Source organism: Haplochromis burtoni, unplaced genomic scaffold, assembly GCF_018398535.1.
Source record: "Haplochromis burtoni strain Fernald_Lab_line unplaced genomic scaffold, NCSU_Asbu1 Contig_337, whole genome shotgun sequence".
Lineage (NCBI taxonomy): Eukaryota > Metazoa > Chordata > Actinopteri > Cichliformes > Cichlidae > Haplochromis > Haplochromis burtoni.
Window position 1 is genome coordinate 513,795 of NW_024582698.1, and position 21,662 is coordinate 535,456.

The following is a 21,662-nucleotide window of genomic DNA, read 5'->3' on the forward strand; positions in this document are numbered from 1 at the left end:
AGCAGCCAGCCGGTAATGGAGCCAGCGCGTAATGGAGGAAATGAGTGTGCCGACTAGAAAAATCAACCGAGCGTGACCGAAGAGAAAACAGATGACGGTTCCAATGCCGGAGAGATTGTCGAACGGAAGAGCCATAGAAGTTCCGTAGTGTGAAGGTATTTCGGCTATTTCAAGTCTGACAAAAAACAGAGTAGCGTGCACTGTAAATTGTGCCGAAAGCAAGTCTGGAAATACAATAAACTGGTGCATGCGTCACACTGTGCGCCACGTTATTGTTTCGGTGAAATGAATTTCTACAATACTGTTACTGTTAATTCTACTCTCTGCAGTGTTTAAATGCTTACATATACACACAGTTACTGTCCCTCCACACATACGACTCGGTTCTGCTTCTATGCCCCAGCTTTGTTTACTTTTTCCCACCGAGGCTTCTAGACTTCTGATTGGCCAACATTTCTGCACGGTTAGGAATCTAGCGCCACCTGCTGCTTTGGCATGTTCATACGGTTAGGAATCTAGCGCCACCTGCTGCTTTGGCATGTTCATAGCAGCGTTTTCCTTCATTTCTGCCTTTATGTGTGGACGGGATTATTTTTTAAAACGAAAACGGAAAATCTCCGTTTTCAAAAATACCCGTGTACGTGTGGACGTAGCCTCAGTCTCTGACTGGAAGCGCTAATTCGTCATTCGGCTTTTGTCAGACTAAAGTAACTGTTAAAACTGTTTGAAAAGCTCAGCTATACAACAAGGAGAGATTGAGAATTTCCTTTTAGTTCTCAGTTTATTTGATATTGACAAAAGTTAGTCAGTTTTGTCTGTTCTTCTGTAAAACAAACTAAGATTTATTTTTAGAATTAATATTTTGTTTCTAAGTGGAATTGACAATTTAGTAGTCTGTTTCGTTTGTTCTATTTTGAAACTTAAACGCTTTAGCGGCTGCCTTTTGTGTAGTTTGCAATATTTGCCTTTATTTATCTGAAAAAGTCTCATGTTCCTTAAGTACATCTACCCTGTTGAACTTATTATGGGAAATAAATATTTAAATAAAAACAAGCTGCTGATTATTTCACATTTTACTTGTGAGCAACGGCACATTTAAATCTTACAAATATAGTTATTTGGCTTATATCGTGATAGATATCGTTATCGCCTGAAATGAAAAAAACATATCGTGATATGAAAAAATCTCATATCGCCCAGCTCTAATGTGTATGATGTCCCATGGTGGCAAACACTGGCGTTAACTCCATACCAGAGCATCCCATGTCCTCCACTATATTTATCGTTTTTTAGCGCCCCCCCCCTTTTTTTTTTTTTGCACTTGTTTTCCAGTACCTAGTTTGAATATTTTTAAGGTGTAGTTGTGACGGCGAAGCATGACTCTCCAAATGCACAGAAACAGGTCTCCCTGACAGTTGTGTATACCCTGCGCCAGAGCTCTGCCTCGCTGCGGGACATGAAATACCGGAACTTTGTTTCCGCACACTCAAGGCCTCGGCAGTGTTGACTCAGTATGAGAGTGTTTGTGTTCTTGCATCTCTCGCAGGGCTGCTGCCTGCAAACACAGCAGCTGGGTTTCTCTCATTATCTCATGAATTCACAAGTTAATTCAAGGTCTGAGAGCTTGTTTAACAGCCAGCGCTCGTCAGCTGCCTCATCCTCCCTTGCTGGAGACACACTCAGATGGCTGTGCGTGTTAGTGGGTTTAAATGTGACGCAATGGTGGAGTCACTGTTGTTTCTGTTCAGTCCGTCTTTAGTCAGAAAGTAACTTATACAAGAATGTTTTGTTAACATTTCGAAATAAGAAAAAGCTTTGTGTTAGGAAAACCATAATATGATGCCCTTTTTTCTGCCATCTTCTTTGTTGGTATGTCCTGAGGATCTATGATTGCAAGTAAGCAGATGCTATCAATGTATTGAAGGCGGCTCTTTGAAGGAAATGCAACAGGCAGGGAGAGTAAGCAGAGATCTGGCCGCCTCTCATCACAAAGGCATTTCCTCCTCAGCCACTTCCTGCTAAGGAGCAGTCGCCCTTAAAATCACAGCAGAGGCCCAGGCTACGCTGACGGCCAATATGAGGCCTGTCATTTGGTCATCGGGCTCCTTTTATTGCTGTGAGGAAAACATCTTTAACCTTGTACAGTAGGTGGTTTTATAGCCCAAAGCATCATTAGTGGCTATCCACTGCAGTCCTGTTCTTTACAAATGGTGTACTCTCCTTTTTAAAGTAACAGCATAAAAGGAAAAAAATGATGAGCAAGCAGGAAGGCAGGGTCTGTTTCAAGCCACAATCTGTGATCCAAGTATATTCAAAATGCTAAATCCAATCTCACTGTTAGTAACAGCAAAACCAGATTTGATTTTTTTTATGAAGCTGGAATTAAAGAGTCACAGAGTAGTACACAATACAGACATTTCACCAGTCCAATGACACATTTCATCTGTAATATGAATTGATTGGTAACTGTTCAAATCCACCCAAAAACGTGGGGCCAGAAAAACAATTTCCTACGGTTTTGTACTTGAAAAATAAAATAAATGTGTCATTAATGTAAAATCACAATCTGTCATAAGTTTAATTTATTAGCAGGCTTTGTGCCCAAGGCGAAGTCGTGTTTAATTAGCTCACCGTGCACAGGCTGATGTTGGGATTTTAAAACCCAACACAGAAGATCCTGTTACCAGTGGTACTTGTAAATATGTGCACCCAGACGTTCTGAAATATTCATATTTTGTGACAGTAAACATCAAAGCAATAATCAGCCCTGTCTCTTTAGCCTTGGTTCTGCTTAACATTTAGTGCTAATTAACAAACATCAGCCTACTTAAGGTTGAGTCCACTCATAAAGTCACTCACGCACTCGTTGTCATGGTTTTGAAGCAGATATTTTGTTGCTAGTGAACGTGAAGGTGCCTTTGGAACCAACTTATATGTTTCCAAGTAAAACAGGCAGTGTTGGAGTTGATATTAGTTAATGTACCTGTCCTCTTATCCAGTGGTTGATTCGACTGTTATCATTAACACTTGCTGCATTTCTTTGTCATTTCTGACAGCTCTACTAATCTAGGAAACTAATTTAAAATTACACATGCATAATTAGCATACTGGCATGGTCATTTATAAAGGCAAACTGTACAGGATTGAAATTAGTTTATGTTGCAGTACAGACGCTTGCTTAACAGCATATGATAACTCCACCCCAACTGCTGTGCAGGAAATGGATGCTGACATTAAAAAAGTTGTTGTGTTGTTTTTTTTTATGCTACAAACCTCATACGGACATTAAAGTTAGAGAGTCTGGGAAAAACAAAACATTTCATAACTAAGAGTCACAGGGAGAGCACATTATTTCTAAACTGTGGGTTTTTCTATAATGAAGATGCCCACTGTGCCTTATAAGCTGTTCAAAGGCTCTTTGTGATTTCCTTGTGAATCTGTAATAAAAACCAGTTGGCACCAGCATTTTCCTGAGGGACATCCACCCTACAGGAAGTGAACGGCTGAATAAAAGGAGTGGCACGGTTGACAGCTTTGCAGAGCACTTCCTCTGCAGGGACCGTGAAGGAAAGGCTGAGTGACTTGACTTTTTCTTCAAGCTGAGATGTTCTCCCACGGCCGCTGCAGTGAACTGAAGTGTGGAAATCGGCTTAAGGCGCCTCAGCAGGGTCAACTATCTGCCGTTCCTGCTGCCTGCCTAAATTGACCACCTCACTGCCCTGACAGGAAATGAGAGCAGAGGTTGGAGAATGACGGATGTGATTATTATTCTATATTCATGGCCTTGGTTTGCATTGGAAGAAATCGTCTCACGCTGCAACGCAGTTAACACTTCCTTCTCCCACTCCCCCTTCTCCTCCTCTTAGCCCTCCTTCTGCAGACAGTTTAAAAGACAGAGCAGCAGACAGCCTGAGGGCGGCTGGGCTTTAACTGGGCTGACAGTGGATCAGTACCATTAAACAAGTACGCAGAGAAAGACAGCAAAACAAAAGATATGACCAAATTATCTCTCCTCGCTGCCTGCAGTACAGTCCACTGCACCAGAGTTTATTGGATGATTTTGAACCTGTTAAATGGGATGTGTAAATAATTTAGAGTTTATTGCTTGTTGCTCTGTAAAGATGTATTTTAAGGATGTACATTTTAAAGCTAGAAGCTAAACAGTAGTTAAAGGCGACAAGAAGTCTCTTTTTGGACATTTACACTGGGGGAAATAATTAGTTGATCCCTTGCTGAGTTTGTAAGTCTGCTCACTTTCAAAGAAACGAATAGTCTCTTATTTTTATGGTAGCTTCATTCTAATGGAGAGAGACAGAATAATATAATATTCAGAATATCAGTCAATTTAAAGCTTCAGTTCTCTCAACAGACTTTCTATAAAACTGAAGTGTGTAGACTGGCTAGGCCACTCATAAAGTATTTTTTTGCGTTAGCCACTCTTTTGTTTCCTCGGAAATATATTTTGGGTCATTGTCATACTGGAAGATCCCCCAATGACCTATCTTAAGTGTTCTAGCAGAATGAAGGAGGTTCTTCAACTCCAAACTGGAGTTGCTACTAAAGTTTCATTGTATTCCTGATAAACTTTTCTTTTGGTTATTTGGTCTGTGCAATCACAATTTCTTAAATTCCAAAAAGCTAGAGTTTTTTTTAAACCCTTGCAGGGCCCTTCTGTGTGTGGAGTATGGGTTTTTAGCATGTTTTTTCTCAGGGAGCTCTGGTTTCTTTCACCTTTAAAAACATGGTAAGTTAATGCTGTCTGTCTTGTCCCAGGACACAATCTGAAGTTCATGTCAGGAGTTTAAACTTTTCAGGTAAATGAAAGTTAAAAAAGGTTCCAGAAATTAGAAAATACATTGAAAACTGAATGTTCTCACATGTATTTCATAGATGATGTAATACTTGCTGTAACTTTAGACAATAATGGAAAATGTATTTTTAAATGTCAATTAGATGAACAAAGTTGCCAAATTTGTTGAAAGTCAAGAACAGCCTGAGACTGTATACCCCCACCAAGGCTGGAAATAACCTCCACTCTAAGCATGAATTAGTCCCTGGATCCAGATACTCTTGATATTTTCTTGGAAACTGTCTCCCACTTTTTCCTATTTCAGTTCTACTAACTCTATTAGCTTGCACTCATGCAGCTTTCTGCTCATATACTGTACATCTTCATCAAGTCTTTATTTGCTCAAGTGTTTCTGTCCACACACTTGGTTTGTGTGCATTACTCTTTTCAGAGAGCCTTATTTAGCTGAACTGCCTCCACAGTCAGGCTTTAGGTCTTTACATAAAATTCTTCACAATCGATGAAAATAAAAGACTGTTACTGTGTGTTCTCTGGTCACTTGTTCTGCATTCATCTGTGTTTGTTCTACTGTGGCTTAGAGGAGAATACCAGAGAATAGGGTAACCGTGGCTCAGGGGGTTGGGAATCGCATCTGTAACCGGAAGGTCGCCGGTTCGATCCCTGGGCTCTCTGGCCTGGTCGTTGTGTCCTTGGGCAAGACACTTTTCCCTACTGGTGTTGGCCAGAGGGGCCGATGGCGCGATATGGCAGCCTCGCTTCTGTCAGTCTGCCCCAGGGCAGCTGTGGCTACAACTGTAGCTTGCCTCCACCAGTGTGTGAATGAATAGTAGTATTGTAAAGCGCTTTGGGTACCTTGAAAAGCGCTATATAAATTCAATCCATTATTATTATTACCAGCCACAGCTTTCCTTTTTGACACAATCCTCCCAATGAGAAACATGAAATTGTGTGAAACTGTTATGGAAGTCAGTTAAAGCAGTTACACTTTGCAGAAATGTTATTAGAAAAAGTCTGGAGGGAGAGTTTTTGACATGTTGTTAGCAAAGAAGCTGGCTGAGCCTCATTATGGCCTCTCCAAGCGCCTTATTACCAGGCAGCATGTTGTGATTTGCATGAATAGAGTCTTCTTGCTGCGCTTTCTCAGATATACATGCCAGAAGGACCTCGCCCACCATTGTTTTACAGTGTTAAACAGTGCAGGGTGGTCAGGCTGAGGTTTGGATAGCTGCTGCTGCAGACCACCCAAAGTTTACATCTGACCTCACCTCACCCAGGTCTTCCCACTCATTTCAGATGAGATCCAGACAATATGCCATTGAGCAGAGCATACTAACATTGGTTTTGAGTTAATAGTGAGAAAACTGTCTTTTGGGCTGGACTAATGTGGATTATAGTGATATTTTTGGATTAAAGCTAATTTTTTTCTTCATAAACCTGTTTGTGCAGCAGTTTATATTCAGAAAGGAGCTTTAAGGATGGCTGGAAATCCAATAAGACATCAGATAAAACAATAACAAATTAATGGTCAAAAACATGAAGCTGTACTAAAAGAGTGGATTTAAAATATGTATAAAACTGTCACTACACTCTGCTCCTCTCAGAGCCTCATCAGGCTGTTTCAGCAGCTCAGAGCTGCCAAGCAAAAATGTGCCCCACCAGAGGATTTTGGCCTGAACGTTGGAAAACCTAAAAACGGCTCGTGCAGATGACCCAAGGGACCCACTTGCTTCATCCAGCAAAAAACTCAGACATGGACTATATTTTGGCACATGAGCATGTAGTCTTGTGTAAAGTCATAAGAGGCATTCTTATAGCTGATACAATTACAACCAGTGCTACAGCTTTAATATTGGTGTAATGTACATGAGTAATCATCTTAATTAAAATTGCCTCAGAGCTGTTATTTTGGCCACTTGTGGGCAGCAGAAGTGAATTATGATAGCAATATTATATCACCTTTACTGGTGGCAAAAATGCTCATGAATGGGAATCTGATACTCACTTCATTTGGTTACCTCCAATACTGAAAATACTGAAGTGTTTAACTGGTCTACTGGCAGTTCACCTGAAAAATGTCTTTTAAAAAATTCTGGCCAGCAGAGGCCAAAAATGAATGTGCTAGACCTGCGTAAGGCTCCATTCACACAATTCTAGAGACTGGCTGGCGTGTACCTGGTAGGGTCGTAAGTATTCCTCAACTGCTTGCTGGCAGTTGCCGTGAAATCAGTTGTTAAGTTCCAGTCACACAGGACTAGAAACTAGTCAATCCCCCAGTAACTACCATTCATTAGTGAAAAATGTGTATTCCTCGGTAAATGTTTGTGGGATGTTGCTTGCTGTCACTTGGTGAAGTGGTCACCAGTAGGGCTGCAGCAGTTCGTTGCCAATATCGATGATGTCGACTATGAAAATTAGTCGACGTGAAATTTTACTGTCGACACGTCATATACTATTACCACGTAAATGTATTAGTATATAGTAGTTAATATTTTTTTTTTCTGATGATCCTATTGAGTATTGTTAAAAACACATTTGATTATTTTCCACATTCATATGTTTCCTAAGTCATTAATTTAATTTGCTGTGAGACGAGACAACAGGGTGATATTCACAGGTGGGCAGAACTGAACATGTGAGGCACTGGAGCCTAGAACAGGAGGTTTGCCCACAGGATGAGAGTTATTGAAATGATCGTTGACTAATTGACTAATTGAAGAAAAATTGGCAGATTAGTCAACTACCAAAATAATCTTTAGTTGGAGGCCATTTCTTTAGATGGAAGATATCTCCAAACACTCCATTTCGTGCTGTGCCTCTCTGAATCATGAAGTGAACATGCATGTATAAGCTGCAGTACCAGCAGGGGAGATCATATATTTAAAGCCAAGAAGCTCCTAGCGACCAAAGATAGTATGAAGTACAATCCTTCTATGCTAGTAACGATTAAGCTAGGCGGCTAATGTGTATTTATATGTAAATGTGTTAATAATGTCTGTTTAAGCGCTTTCCCTTGATGATTTTCATTTTGGTTTGAAATGAAATATTTCCCTCTGCTGTTACTGAGCTTACTCAGCTTCTGCATGCGTGACTGTGTTATAAATAGGCACAGTGGACCGATGTATCTATTATATGCTTGACCTTAATACTGATTTGAACAGAGACCGTTCATTAAAAGTTGCACATTTAAAATGTATCTGCTGCACCAGTGAAGTGTCTCTGTTTCTAGTTTGTGTCACACTTTTTCGAGTTTCACTTAGGTTAGGTATGTAGCGAGTGTTTGCAAACAAGTCAATATCTTCCATGCAGTCTGCTAGTGACTTAAACAATCTCAGGGAGGGTTTTGGTGCAGCATTTTAATTCTGATTGTGACTCAGCGATGACCAACAGCTTCTAGCAACCACTCACCAACTGGTTGGAGAATGCACATTTTTTCCAGAGACTGCTAGGGAGTTTCCAACCATTGTAAATGAGGCCTAAGCTAACAAAGAATATAGCATTTGTGGGCCAGACAACTAAAAGAGGTTAAAAATTCTAGTTTAAAAAAAAAAAGAAGTAAAAAATCTATCCTAAATTAACTTACAGTCAGTAGATATGCTTACCTGTATTTGCAGCTCTATATGCTCAGAATTTACATGTACAACCTTCCCACAGCAAACTGGCCATATTGTTTGACAAGTAATTTATCTTGTTGAAAACACTAACTAAACAGTAGCTCCACAAGAACGTGTCAGTGTTTAAACTAAAGACAATAAAGTAATTTTTATGACAGTAGTGATAATGGCCTTTGTTGCTAATGTGCCTTAGATTCCATTGCCCAGCCTGTGCTAATACTGAGAACATGGCACACAGATACAGTTTTAAGGGTCATAGCACAAAACAAAACCATACTTAATGTGCTAGAGAGTAATGAAGGTTAATCACGCACACCTTTATGCATTGCTACAGCTATAAAGTGAATCTTTGTCTCCCAGCAGGATAGAGATTAATCATAAGCTGGTATTTGTTGAGCCTGTTAGGACTCAGAAACCCTGCATGTGGTTTTATGGGGATACTATAAAGTAGCTGATGTTGCAGCTTTTATATACCAAATTAATAATTTTGCTTCAGTGAATGGGCTGTTAATGGTTTCCAAAGCATAAGACAGTAATTTCCCCTGATGTTCTAAATGTCAACAGCTGACAGTGGGAAGCTGTAAAGCTGTGACTTCTTGTTTTGGAGCTAAAATCAAACTTTAAAAGCAGAACCTAAAGCAGAACAGCTGTTTGTTTGAACCTCTTCCTATCCCCTTTGTGTCTGAAACAGTCTGTATATCTGTGTTTTATGTGAAGCAACAGAATGAACTGAACTTGAATCTTTAAATGCTTCAATGAATGTGATGTGAAACAAAGAACATACATGTCCTGATTGAACAAATTTAAACTGGAGCGCTCAAACTTTAGAGTCCCAGTTTAATTAAGCAGTTACACACGTGGTGCACATAAGATTCAAAGAAGCCTGTAAAACTTTGGCTGCAGTGTTTTTGATCTAATGTTTGGTGTACGTGTGTGAGTTAGAAGCACACCAGGGTTGCATGCAGCTGTCTAAGAGGATCTCTTGCTGTTATGTGATGAAATACCCTCAGTCACCTTTTTCATTGCACATTGTATAGGTTTCCATAAACTGTATTTGTTTTTCCATTAGAAATTCTGATTTAATTCAGTAGATCAATCAAAATAGTTCAAACTAAGATAACTGTTAACAAAGCAGAGAACAGGAAATTGGCTTTACCAGATTTTATGAAGGTGAATATTAACATCGTATTGATGTTAATGATAGACAAAGTGTGTCTGACATCTGCCAAAGTTAGCTGAAGCCAGAATACTGAAATGGTTCATATATGGTGCTTTTGTACTTGAGCAATCGAAGCACTTTACACAAGCTACACCTAAGTGCTTTCTATTTAACATTCTCACACAGATGAACACATCAGAGCAAGTTCAGTATCAGGATTCTTTGGCATACAGACAGGAGCAGCCATGGATTGAACCACTAACCTTCAGATTAGTAGATGACCTGCTAAAACTCCTGAGCTACAGCCCAGTGAAAGACTGGATGTTTGCTTGTATAGTGCAGTACAGCTGCAAGTCTTCCTCGGCCTCTTCCTCCTTGCGCTTTATGCCATCTTTGAGCTGACTGTGTTATAAATTATGGATTACAGTGAAATGCCTCGTGTCTCTCAAACTGCTATGTTCCACTGACCCATATCTGCTGTTTGCATTTCTTCACGCTCCTGTTCTTTAAGCCTTGTGTTTATATTGACTGCAGTGGGTTTAAAGTCTTGTCTGATTCCTGGCAAGGACTGCAAGAGCAGACAGAAAGTTATACTAAACGTCGCATGATGCATCTACAAAAAACAAGAAATATTACAATGTGTGGAAATATGTGCCACGTGTAACTCACAAAGAGAAAATAAAAGTCCAATTATTCTATCCTAAAACTATATCAAGAGACATTTCATTCAATATTTGGTATTGCACTAAAGGATGTTGAACACAAGCTATGTTGTATCGTTCACATTTTCCTGTGTGAAAGTTTAAACTGCTTCACAGACAGACACACAGTTACTACAGCAACTGAGCTCTTAAAAGGTTTTTTTTTTGAAGCACCACAGACAAGCTGGAGCATCAAAGGTGAATGAATCAGTTGCTGTTGTTTCCACCTGTATAGAAATGCTGTTTACAGAATAGTTTCAGTTTTAAGATGAAACTATATTTGTAACAACTTTTTAAAGATTTGTGTCTTCAGCAGGAACCAGACAGCCTGGGGCTGAGAAACTAACATTTATTTGTTTTGGTATTTTTGGAGGATTTATTGATAGAAGGAAAAAATACAGACTACTAATCTTAACCTTTATCAGTGTGATAGTAATCACTTTGGAGGAAACACTGATCCTGTGTTATATTTATGTCTTTTAGTTAATTTGAATCCAACAGCTAAGAGGGGACAGCAGTGTGAGTTTGCCTTCTGTTGACCAAAGATGAGGGAATATTTTGTGTTTTAACTTGATCATATCTGGCAGCTGACTTGTCCCCTGAATATAACCCTTCTGCGTTTTAGATTTTAGAAGCTCAAAAAAAAAGATAATCTCTTTTTTTCTTTCGAGTATGTTAATTATTACAGAAATAGTCTTATCACTAAGGAGAAGATTAGTCTGAATAAATAAGATAACATTTATGAAGATTAATTGCTATCATCGCCCAGGCAGCCAAAACTCATGCGTGTGCTTAATTTTGTATTCTACTGATGTTTCTTTTCTGGGCTGAATCTGTACATGAATATCCTGAACTCCTGAAGGAGCATCAAAGAGTTTAGGAGACTTTAATCATCCAAATAATTTTGAACATCCACTATAGCTATACACACTGGTGTTTAGTTTGTCTTAAAGAAGACAGAAAACCAAAAACATTCAGATTAAAAGATTAAAAATCTTACTTTGAGAGGACGCGTTGGTATATTCTAAATTATAATTAATAACTGCTGACTCAATATATTCTCTGTCTTACAGTGATCATGGGAGGCTGTTGACATCTGATCTCCCCGTTAGCTCAGAGGACGCTAGAGTAGCTCGAAAACACCGCCGGGTGTGCAGTCACTGGTCCAAACATGGCTGCCCATCGAATCAGAGCCACGACGAACAACAACGCTTCCCTGCCTCGCTGCAAATCAGAGGGAACGCTCATCGATCTCACCGAAGGAGTGTCAGAAGCCAGTCTCACCGATGTCAAAGGTCAGCAGGCCTGAAAAGCGTATTGAAATTAATGACACAAGAGTCATTTTTTTCTGTTTTTCTCTCAGGTTTGAAGTACTTTACTTTAAATAAGCTGATTACAATTTTTCAGAGATAAACTTTGATAAATACTACTTTTAAGTACTTTTTAGGGTAAATTTTTCAGTATTGTTAAAACTAGGAATAAAGTTTATATAAACCCCAGACTCAGCAATGAACTTCTTTAGATGCAGACTCTGTTTTGTAGTTGTGTTTATGGGGATTATAGGTACTATCTTTGATAATTGTAGAGCTCTCTGTAAAATCCTGTGTAAACAACTCCACAAAGAACAATCTAACTCATTCCGCATTGAGCCATCATTCTGCCATACATATTGTTGTTAAGTGTAGGTAAGATACACAGGAACCAAATCCCCCCCCCCCCCCCCCAAAAAAAAAAAAACCCCAAAACAACAACAACAAAAAAACCAAAACAGGGGCATGAAATAGTGAGAGAGCTTTCCTTCCATGTCTGCACATCTGGTAGTGACTAGAGATGGCACGATACCACTTTTTTATGTCCGATACCGATACCGATATCATGAATTTGGATATCTGCCAATACCGATATGAATCGATATAGTGTTTTTTAATCAACAAAACTTTTTTTTAAAATATCTTGCTGCATTTTGTATAAGTTCATACTCAAGTTTAAAACAACAACTACACTAAAGCTATTCTGTTATACCTGTATGCAAAAAAAAAATTTCATAGTTCAGCAATACTGATCAATCTAATAAACTTAAACCTACACCATCCTCCCTATTCTGGTATTTTAAAGAGTACTTAGCGTAAATATTAAGCAACCTAACTAATAGGGTTCCAACTCCCAGCAACAACAAAAATAAATAAATAAAAAATAGGGAACCACCCCTCACGCTCCACCTCATGATGCTTAATCGACGTAATCAACCTTAATTTGATGCAGTGTGAAAAAAATGCACAGAAATCAATTATTTTTCAAGAAATATTAAATAGATTCAACATCTTTCTTCAACAAAATTGCAGACTGCACAGATGGTACCTTCCCAAAGGAAAAAGTACTATAGCTTACTAGGGTATATATATTAGACTTAATAGTCACTATATACAGTAATTGACTTCTATTCATTTTACATCAAATTAAAACTTTGGGTGTCAGATAATTATTTATTAAAAGCTAGACATTTTAAATGAGAATAAGAAAGAAAAGTATGTCTTTGTGCCCCCTTTTCCCTGTTCATGCCCTATCGGCCCCCCTGGCTAAACTTTGCTAGATCCGCCCCTGCACAGTTACCAGCCGTCAGCTACGTAGAAAAAGATCCTCGAGTAGAAAGTAATAATAAATAAATTCTAACAACAGCTGATCAAGCTTAAACGTGCTGCTGTTGTTCAGCCGCTGGTTTCCTCTTTCTGGTGCAAAGTGGGCCAAAAACAAACAAGAGAGACGGACTCGCGACAGAAAAGCCGATCAGCTGATCATTAAGCAGTTTCATGATTGAAGTAGCAGCAAGAAGAGGCAGTCGCTCCATATATCTTGTTAAGCTTAACGCAGGAATGCTTTACAAACATTCAGAGATGGACTTACACACTTGCTTTACTTCTCTCGGGGATAACTTTGTCGGAGATGAAATGCCGGGTTGCTAGCGAAGCTCCAAATGCTATCCAGACCACGACAGGTCCCGCATGCCACAGCCGCTCTATCACCTGATGCATACTGCTCCGACGTGCTAACGTTCTGAGGTGAGTTACGGCGTGTTGCAAGTTTTGTGAGGTGTTTTCGTGATATTTAATGGATCGGATTACATTTTTTATTTTTCTCCGATATCCGATCCAGTAATTTAGGTCAGTATCGGACCGATACCGATACGTAATATCGGATCGGTCCATCTCTAGTAGTGACACTCCATAGCTGAATATAAATGGCCCAGGTTCTGCATATGTAGACAAAAAATATTTAGTTCTTGAAATAATTTGTAATAAATAAAAATTTGTTAAAGCCCTATTTCTAGAATTTTAGAAGTTAACCCTACTTCTCTATAGAAACACTGAAAAGTTGATGACTAGCACTTGCCTTATATACATAATGATGTATTTCACCACAAAAATATCACACTTTCATGTTTTATTTATTTATTTTTTTCCAGTGCCTTCTCCCAGTGCCTTACGACTGGACACAACTGCCTCCTTTGGCACTGCCAGGGAGGTTGTTGCCATTAAGGACTACTGCCCGTCTAGCTTCACCACCCTGAAGTTCTCTAAAGGAGATCGCCTCTATGTTCTGGACTCGTCAGGAGGAGAGTGGTGGTATGCCCACAATAACAAAGAGATGGGTTACATTCCTGCAGCATATGTGGAGCCCATTAACTACAGAGACTCGTCCTTCAGCGACAGTGGGATGATTGACACTGTGGGAGACTGTAATGAGGAGGCAGCCAAAGAAATGGACCTTCTAGGCGAGTGGGCAGGAGTGATTCTTAAACCAACCACCTTCCAAAATGGAAATCCTTTTGCAACTAACCATACCTCTACAAATCCCTTTCTAAACGGGGGTCCCCAGAGCTCACTTGATCAAAACAGTAATGAAAAATCAGTTGATCTTCTTCTGTTTGATACCGTCACTCCATCGTTGCCCAAGTCCACCAGCAGCACTGCTGACATTAATGGTTTTGGCAGCGGTGTTATCAGTTTGAACCCTGTAAGTCCTGTGGGGGTCGGTCAGGTTATGCGCAGAGACAACCCGTTTTTTAGAAGCAAACGTTCCTACAGTCTGTCGGAGTTATCCATCCTGCAGGCACAGTCCGATGCTCCTCAGGCCTCTGCTAGTTTCTTTGGAGGCCTTAAAGCACCAGCACCAGAGCAGTTTCAGAGCAGGGAGGATTTCCGGACTGCATGGCTTACACACCGCAAGTTGGCCAGGTCCTGCCATGATTTGGATTCCCTTGGCCAGAACCCAGGCTGGGGCCAAACGCAGCCGGTGGAGACTAACATCGTATGTCGACTAGACAGCTCAGGTGGAGCTGTCCAGCTTCCGGAAACCAGCATCAGCATCCATGTACCAGAGGGCCATGTCGCCCCTGGGGATACACAGCAGATCTCAATTAAAGCTTTGCTAGACCCGCCGCTAGAGCTCAACAGTGACCGCTGTACCACTGTCAGCCCTGTGGTGGAGATTAAACTCAGCAACATGGAAACCAAAACCACTGTTACCCTGGAGATGAAAGTGTCTGTTGTGGTAAAAATGGAGAGCAGGCAGACTACTGAAGTCTTGTGTGTACGAAGTGATTGTAAAGAGGGACCTTACACTCCTGTTCCTCAGGCATACATGTATGGAGACACAGTCCAGGTGTGCCTGGATAACCTTGAGCCATGTATGTACGTGTGTGTCGTGGCTCAGGCTCAATCCTTATCTCCAAATTCCACAGTTTGGGAGCATGTGGTTAAGAAGATAACTTTGGGAGTGTATGGTCCCAAACACATCCATCCATCCTTCAAAACAGTGGTGGCTATGTTCGGCCATGATTGTGCGCCAAAGACACTGTTGGTGAGTGAGGTTGGCAAGCAGGCCCAGTCTGCACCACCAGTTGCTCTCCAGCTCTGGGGCAAACACCAGTTTATCCTGTCACGACCGCAGGACCTTCGTGTAGGAGTTTATTCCAACATGGCCAATTATGAGGTAAAGGCTAGTGAGCAGGCCAGGGTAGTTCGAGGATTCCAAGTTAAGCTAGGCAAAGTCAGCAGGCTTGTCTATGTCATTGCATCACGCGCAGACGATGTGTCGGATTTCACCCTAAGAATCCAGGTCAAAGATGACCAAGATTGTATACTGGCCCAGTTTTGTGTCCAGACACCAACACCGCCACCCAAAGCAGGCCCAAAGACATCAGCGCAACGGCGATTCCTGAAGAAGAAGGAAGTTGGTAAGATTGTCTTGTCTCCTCTTGCCATTGCCACTAAGTATCCTGTTTTTCAGGACAGGAGAATAAACAACCTGAAGTTTGGAAAGTTAATCAAAACTGTCATACGACAAACAAAAAATCAGTACTTGCTTGAATATAGGAAAGGAGATTTTGTAGCTCTGTTAAGTGAGGAGAAGATCAAGCTGAAGGGCCAGTTGTGGACAAAAGAATGGTACATTGGATATTATCAGGGCAGAATGGGACTTGTTCATTGTAAGAATGTGCTGGTGGTCGGCAAAGTTAAGCCAATTTACTTCACTGGGCCTGACCTCACAACCTCATTGTTACTTGAGCAGATACTGAAGCCCTGCAAGTTCCTCACATATATTTACGCCTCTGTAAGAACTATATTGATGGAGAACATTGGCAACTGGCGAGCATTCGCAGATGCACTTGGATATGTCAACCTACCCTTAACGCATTTTTGCCGCGCTGAGCTGGACAGCGAACCAGAGAGGGTTGCATCAGTGTTGGAGAGGCTGAAGGAAGACTGCAACAATGCCGAGAGCAAAGAGAGGAAGTCCTTCCAGAAAGAACTCCTGACAGTAAGTTACTACCTTGGCATCCTCCTCTGTAGCAGTGACATAGCGTTTTCTTTGAGCAACCGATTTGAAGAAATGAAAATTGTTCTTTTCTGTTTTAACTTTTCAGTTTCATGTCGATACATTATGGCCTTCATTGGTCCAATTAGAGGCATTATTTGTTCTTTATCCCCTTGGTTGGACACTTGTTTCTTAAAGCAAAATTATCCCTCTGCTGTGTTATCTTCCCACAGCTGCCTTAGGATTTAGGCTGTGGTCCAGTCTACTGATTCTGCTGGGAGTGCAGTCAATAACTGCTGTGTAGGCATCGGGGTCTAATCAGGACCGAGGAGCTATGCAGAGCAGCAGAATACTTTGTCCCCATGAGTATGCTGATCCTACAAATCCAATAGATAGCATAGACTGCACTTGTAATTTTTTTACTTTATGTGCAAATAAATCAAATACCAGGAAAGAAAAAAAAGTGTTGAGAGCTTAATGAAACTGGCTCTTACTCTGGTATGTACACTAAGACATTTCAGGAATGGAAACAATGATACTGAATTGTGATTGATGATGAGAAGTAACCCAAACTCTATTTTTTGGTGAAAAATGCATGTTTTTCATTTGTGTCAGTTCCAATTACTATGATTTTGACTAGTGGTTGTGACAACTTGGGAAACAAATCCCGTATTCTTAGGTTATCATTAGGGGTTAGGAATAGCGATACAGCTCAGCCAGTTAGAAAGAAACACAGGTGCTTGTCAGCTCATAACAAAAACCCTTTTCTTTACGTCTCTTTTTTCAGTTGGGCTTTAAGTAGAATATCAAATGTGGAACGCTTTAGCGAAGTTTAACATTTTTAGGGATTTTACTGGGGCTTTTCTTCTAAAGTGAACAGATGTGTCTGAAGCCTGGTCATTATGCTTATGTATTGTGTTTTTTTCTTTTCAGTGCATTCAGCCTTTTTTTTTTCTCGGAGGGGGAAAGGCCAAAATGCTGAGCTGTGCTCACTGTAAATGTGCAAACCAGCTCTGTCTGGCACTCAGTTATACATCTTCTGTCATGGAAATGTGGATTTTCGCCTCAGCGCCTCAGGCTGTCTGGATATCGAGCCTCATCCTTACATGCCTAAACACACTGTTTGTGGAACTGTGCTCTGTAAAATTTGGCATTTTTCATTTTACGACTTACATTTTACATGTCTGTGTGCCCCTGAAATATTACTTTTTAGTGCGCTGTGTCCCCTTTTGACTTGAGGCACTGTTTCTACGCTTTGTTTCTGTATCAGTACATTATCCTGCTGAGAGTTTCTCGGAGGTCACAGACATCTTACAGCTGAAGTAATGCCGAGCAGAAACACTGTAATTTGCACAGGGTTGTAAACACTAGTTAGAAACATTTATAGACAGAGAAACTGCAGTATGGAAAAGAACATAATAAAAGGTGGTGACTGAAAATATGCCCTGCTGGGTAGTTTGAACATAGGCCTGTTTTTATGTTATTCCTGTCTGGATTACACATAAACTACTGGTTACTCTCAGGACAATCAAAGCACACAATGATCACTCAGATTCGGTATCACGAACGGTTGTTTTACCAGCGTACATATTCTCGTTTGACCAATGTGCAAACACTGCTCCCCCCCACCCCCGAAAGCAGAATCATTTGCGTGATCAAATCTTCCCTCCTCTGGAAATTGAGCTATTTTCTGTGTCGGGGGGACATTCTCCAACGATTCGCCTGTGTGCCATTTGACGTGCCATTTTGAAATCTATTTTTAGACGAAAGAGAACCAAATCAAAAGCACTGTGGCTGCACCAAAGAGCAGTCTTTGTGTTAAAATGTATGATGCTCTTTTAGTGTGCTTTGATTATTAGTAGAGAAAAGGAACATTGTATGTATATATGCACACATCCAGTCCTGCAATACATCTTCCTTTGCAACGATTATGAGCTTCGGTTTAAGCTGCACCTGTATTGCAGAGGCACAAAAGGTATTATGTTATGAGATGATTATGTTATGTGCTTATATTGTAACTTGGCCACTGATGTATGCTGTGTTCCAGAGTCTGTGCTTAAGGTGACATTTTTATAAGCCATGTTTTGGTCCACCAACCGTCCAGAACTAATTTTCCTGTAGTTTAGAACAGAAACTGAGCAAATCTTCACACTGGAGAGGCAGAAACAAGACAACGATTTGAGACTTACTTCTGCCATGTGAGTAACTTGCAGATCTTTTATAAACCGTAACAGGAAGGCAGAACAGCAGGGAAGTCTGTCACTCAGACTAATTCCCCATACATCTGCATGATGTTTTATTCAGGAGTAAAATCAGTAGGGCTGTACTGCTGTGCTTATATTCATATAAATCCATCAATTCTTTTCTTACATTTTTTAATTTCCACAACATGTTGGATTATCTGAGTGTTTATTACACTTCAAACCAATTAGCTGGTTTCAATTTAAAATATTATTTCTAATATTACGACAACCGCGGGTATTTTCTGGCGCCACCATCAGGTCAGGGTGTTCTTACACTAACTAACTTAGTGTAGCTACGTTTTTTGTTGTTTTTGTTTTTTTTAACAGTAGTCAGAATACTAAACTAGGATTAAAGTGAATTTTTTTTGGTTTGCTGAGAGTGATTTTCAAAGAGCAATACAGTGCATTCTAGTGTTTTTTTTTCCATAAGGTTTGTTTATATCAACAGGCAGGGACAAGCTTGACTTCTCTGTCGATACCTTGGGAGTACAGCTGGAGATTTATTTCAGCTGTCTCTGTGTGACTAACTGGAGTCTGTGATTTTTTTCAGTCATTATGAAAAAAAAAATCTGTGTTATAATGCTGTAAAAATGTCTCATCTAAACAAAATAAGCATTTTATTTCTCATAATAACACAGCCATAGATGGTAGATGTTTTAAAGGAAGTAAAGGGGAGACATGCTGTGGACTACATGAACATTTAGCATCCTAAACAGTGTAATAAATGGGGAGTGATTTCAGATTTATGGACAGCTCAGTTGGCAACAGAAAAATAAAGTGGCATTATGTTAAAAAAAAGAAAGAAAAGCATTTACACCATTAATGTACTTTCCCTTTACCTTGTCTACAAACCATTTATTTGTGGAGCAGTTTATACTCCACCAGTAGACGGTAAAAACACCATCATGAGGCAAACTCACAGGTTAAATCTCACCACGCTTAAACTTGATGTTAATGGGGTGTGTTTATTATTATGCTCAATTTCACCCTTTCAGATGCTGCTTTGAGCTTTAGGGAAGTTTTAAATTCTAAAAAGTGCTAGACTGTTATTTCATTTAATACATCTTTTGTGGAATTGTTTCAGTGCGTAAATACAAATAGTGGTGTGAATATAGCTTCCATCGCACACGTAATAGTTTGGCCCTGTAGGACAGTCAGATGTGAGTTTTGTTGGTATGTAAAGAGAGTTTTGTTGTTGTTGTGGATAATGGAAATGATCCAAGTTATGTCTGTTGGATCTCAAACCTGCAGATGTTTCCTGCCTCATTGTTCCCAAACTAAACAGAAGATGCAGTTGTGGACTAGTAGGCGCCTGCAATCCATGCGACCCCATTGTCTTCCTTGACCCAGACCCTGCACATAGGACCAATTTGAACTTGTCTGAGGCAGGTGGATGATGTCTATGAACAGATTGATATTTTAACAGTAAAAATGAGCAACTATGAGAAATCACTCATCTTTGGAAAAGAGAGTTTATTACAGAGAAATGGCTCTTTCCAAAATAAAAGCTATACTATATGCTTCTTCTGGGCTATATTCTCAGAAGCATATTAAACATATCAGGTCCCCATAAGGAGAATCATGTGCTAACGGCTGTCTAAATGACTCGGGTAAAGTTTGTTGCATGCGTGCTTGTTGTTTTTGTCTGCTTCCACTTGTCTTTGCACTAGGATGATGTCGGTGTAAATGTGAAATCATATTCGTTGTGTTCCCACTAGTGCTGTCAGCATTAATCTGAAATGATGTTAACGCCACAACACGGCAAATCTCCGTTAACGAGCTACCGCGGATCGCCCCGTGCGTGGGGCTGGACGGCCAACACGTTAACGAGCTAACTGCGCTAACGCAGTAGTTCCCACCATGTAATTGAGCATTGCGTGGCACATCCGACATACTGTTTTACTTTTGTCCATGACGCGCTTACCTTCAGGGTCATACGTCACATGAAGACCAAAATAGTTCCAAAGGCCAGATCTGAATGCGGGTGGGGGAGGTTTAATTTGCCATGTTGTAATGAGCTTAGCTTCTGTCTTGCTAGCTTGCACTGCGCTCAGTGGATCCGCGCTCGACAGTGCAGCCTAGGCAGAGTAGTCGAACGCAGATCCACTGAGCTCTCAACACAGACAGCAGTTGATAAAATAAATTCAAAATTTTGTATTGTTCGATACAAATGTGTACCGAACCGAAAGTACTGTATCGAACGGTTCAATATCGATACGAGTATCTTTGCACCCCTAATATGTATATATATATATATATATTTCTTTGGGGTGAAACCAAAAGGAAAGGCTAACCTAAGCACCCGGCATTTTACAAAAATCCTTGCACACCTTAAATGACTGACCCTCACAGTCTGAATTGGTGTCATTAGGAATGCTGGGAAGGTGAAAATCATGGTGGATCAATAAATTACCTATCTCTAAGCTGGTGAGCAATTTAGAAGGTGCTTTGAAGTGGAAAGATTTAGAAAATCTTAGACTTCAAGGATTACTGTATTCCCTTCAGAAGGACAGTAACAAAACCTATTCCAATGTAAGGGTTTGTTGGTAGGGAGGCTGGGCCATATCATACCGTTCATGGTAATACTGGTATAATGTTGGGCAATGATAATAAAATGAAATATTGCGATAGAATATGGGTAAAACGTGCATGCGCAGTGCCTTTGTTTTCATGCGCAAATGGCGGAAAAAGCATGGCGGCGACACAGAATGAGAAGGGCGAAAGCGGATCTGTCACGGCTGCCGAGGCGAGCCGTGTGGATTTAGAAGGAGGACCCAAGATGCAGGCAGTGGATGAGATACCGGTGGTTTTATTTACAGAGGTGTAGTGGCAAACAAACAGTGGGGCATAACAAACAACTAAAGACACCTAAACTGGGAGAACTAAAAATAACAGACCTGGGAGCATATGACAACGGATGATGAATAGCAGAGAGACGCAGACGAGGAACAGGACACCGTGGAACACAGGGTAACAGACTGACACGGAGTTACACAGACTGACACGGAGTTACACAGACTGACACGGAGTTACACAGACTGACACGGAGTACACAGACGAACCGGCAACAGGCAGGAGAACACACAGGGCTTAAATACACACACCAGTAATCAGGGGATGAGAGACAGGAGGGCAACACAGCTGGGAGGAATCTGGGCTGACGGGACAGGGGAAACGTAAACTGATCACACTCACATACGACACGGACCTTCACAATAAAACAGGAAACTCAGATACATGGAACCAGACAAGACATTGAACTAAACAGACAGATTCACAAACAGATGGGGAGACACCATAGACAGACAGATACAGACGCAGACT

General features: G+C 40.5%; 1 protein-coding gene across 3 annotated transcripts in view; it reads left to right on the top strand.

Annotated features, from left to right (window-relative positions):
* LOC102294324 (SH3 domain-binding protein 4) overlaps window positions 1-21,662 on the top strand; it is a 50,383-nt gene that overhangs the window by 13,024 nt on the left and 15,697 nt on the right. For 2 of the 3 annotated variants that reach the window (XM_005942348.3, XM_042228640.1), the window contains exons 2-3: window positions 11,355-11,576; window positions 13,742-16,098. In XM_005942348.3, coding sequence (XP_005942410.1) covers window positions 11,453-11,576; window positions 13,742-16,098 — 2,481 coding nt within the window. In that variant the 5' untranslated portion in view covers window positions 11,355-11,452. Of the gene's footprint in view, window positions 1-11,354; window positions 11,577-13,741; window positions 16,099-16,328; window positions 19,848-21,662 lie in introns of those variants that run through there. The other variant, XM_005942350.3, reaches the window with a different exon arrangement.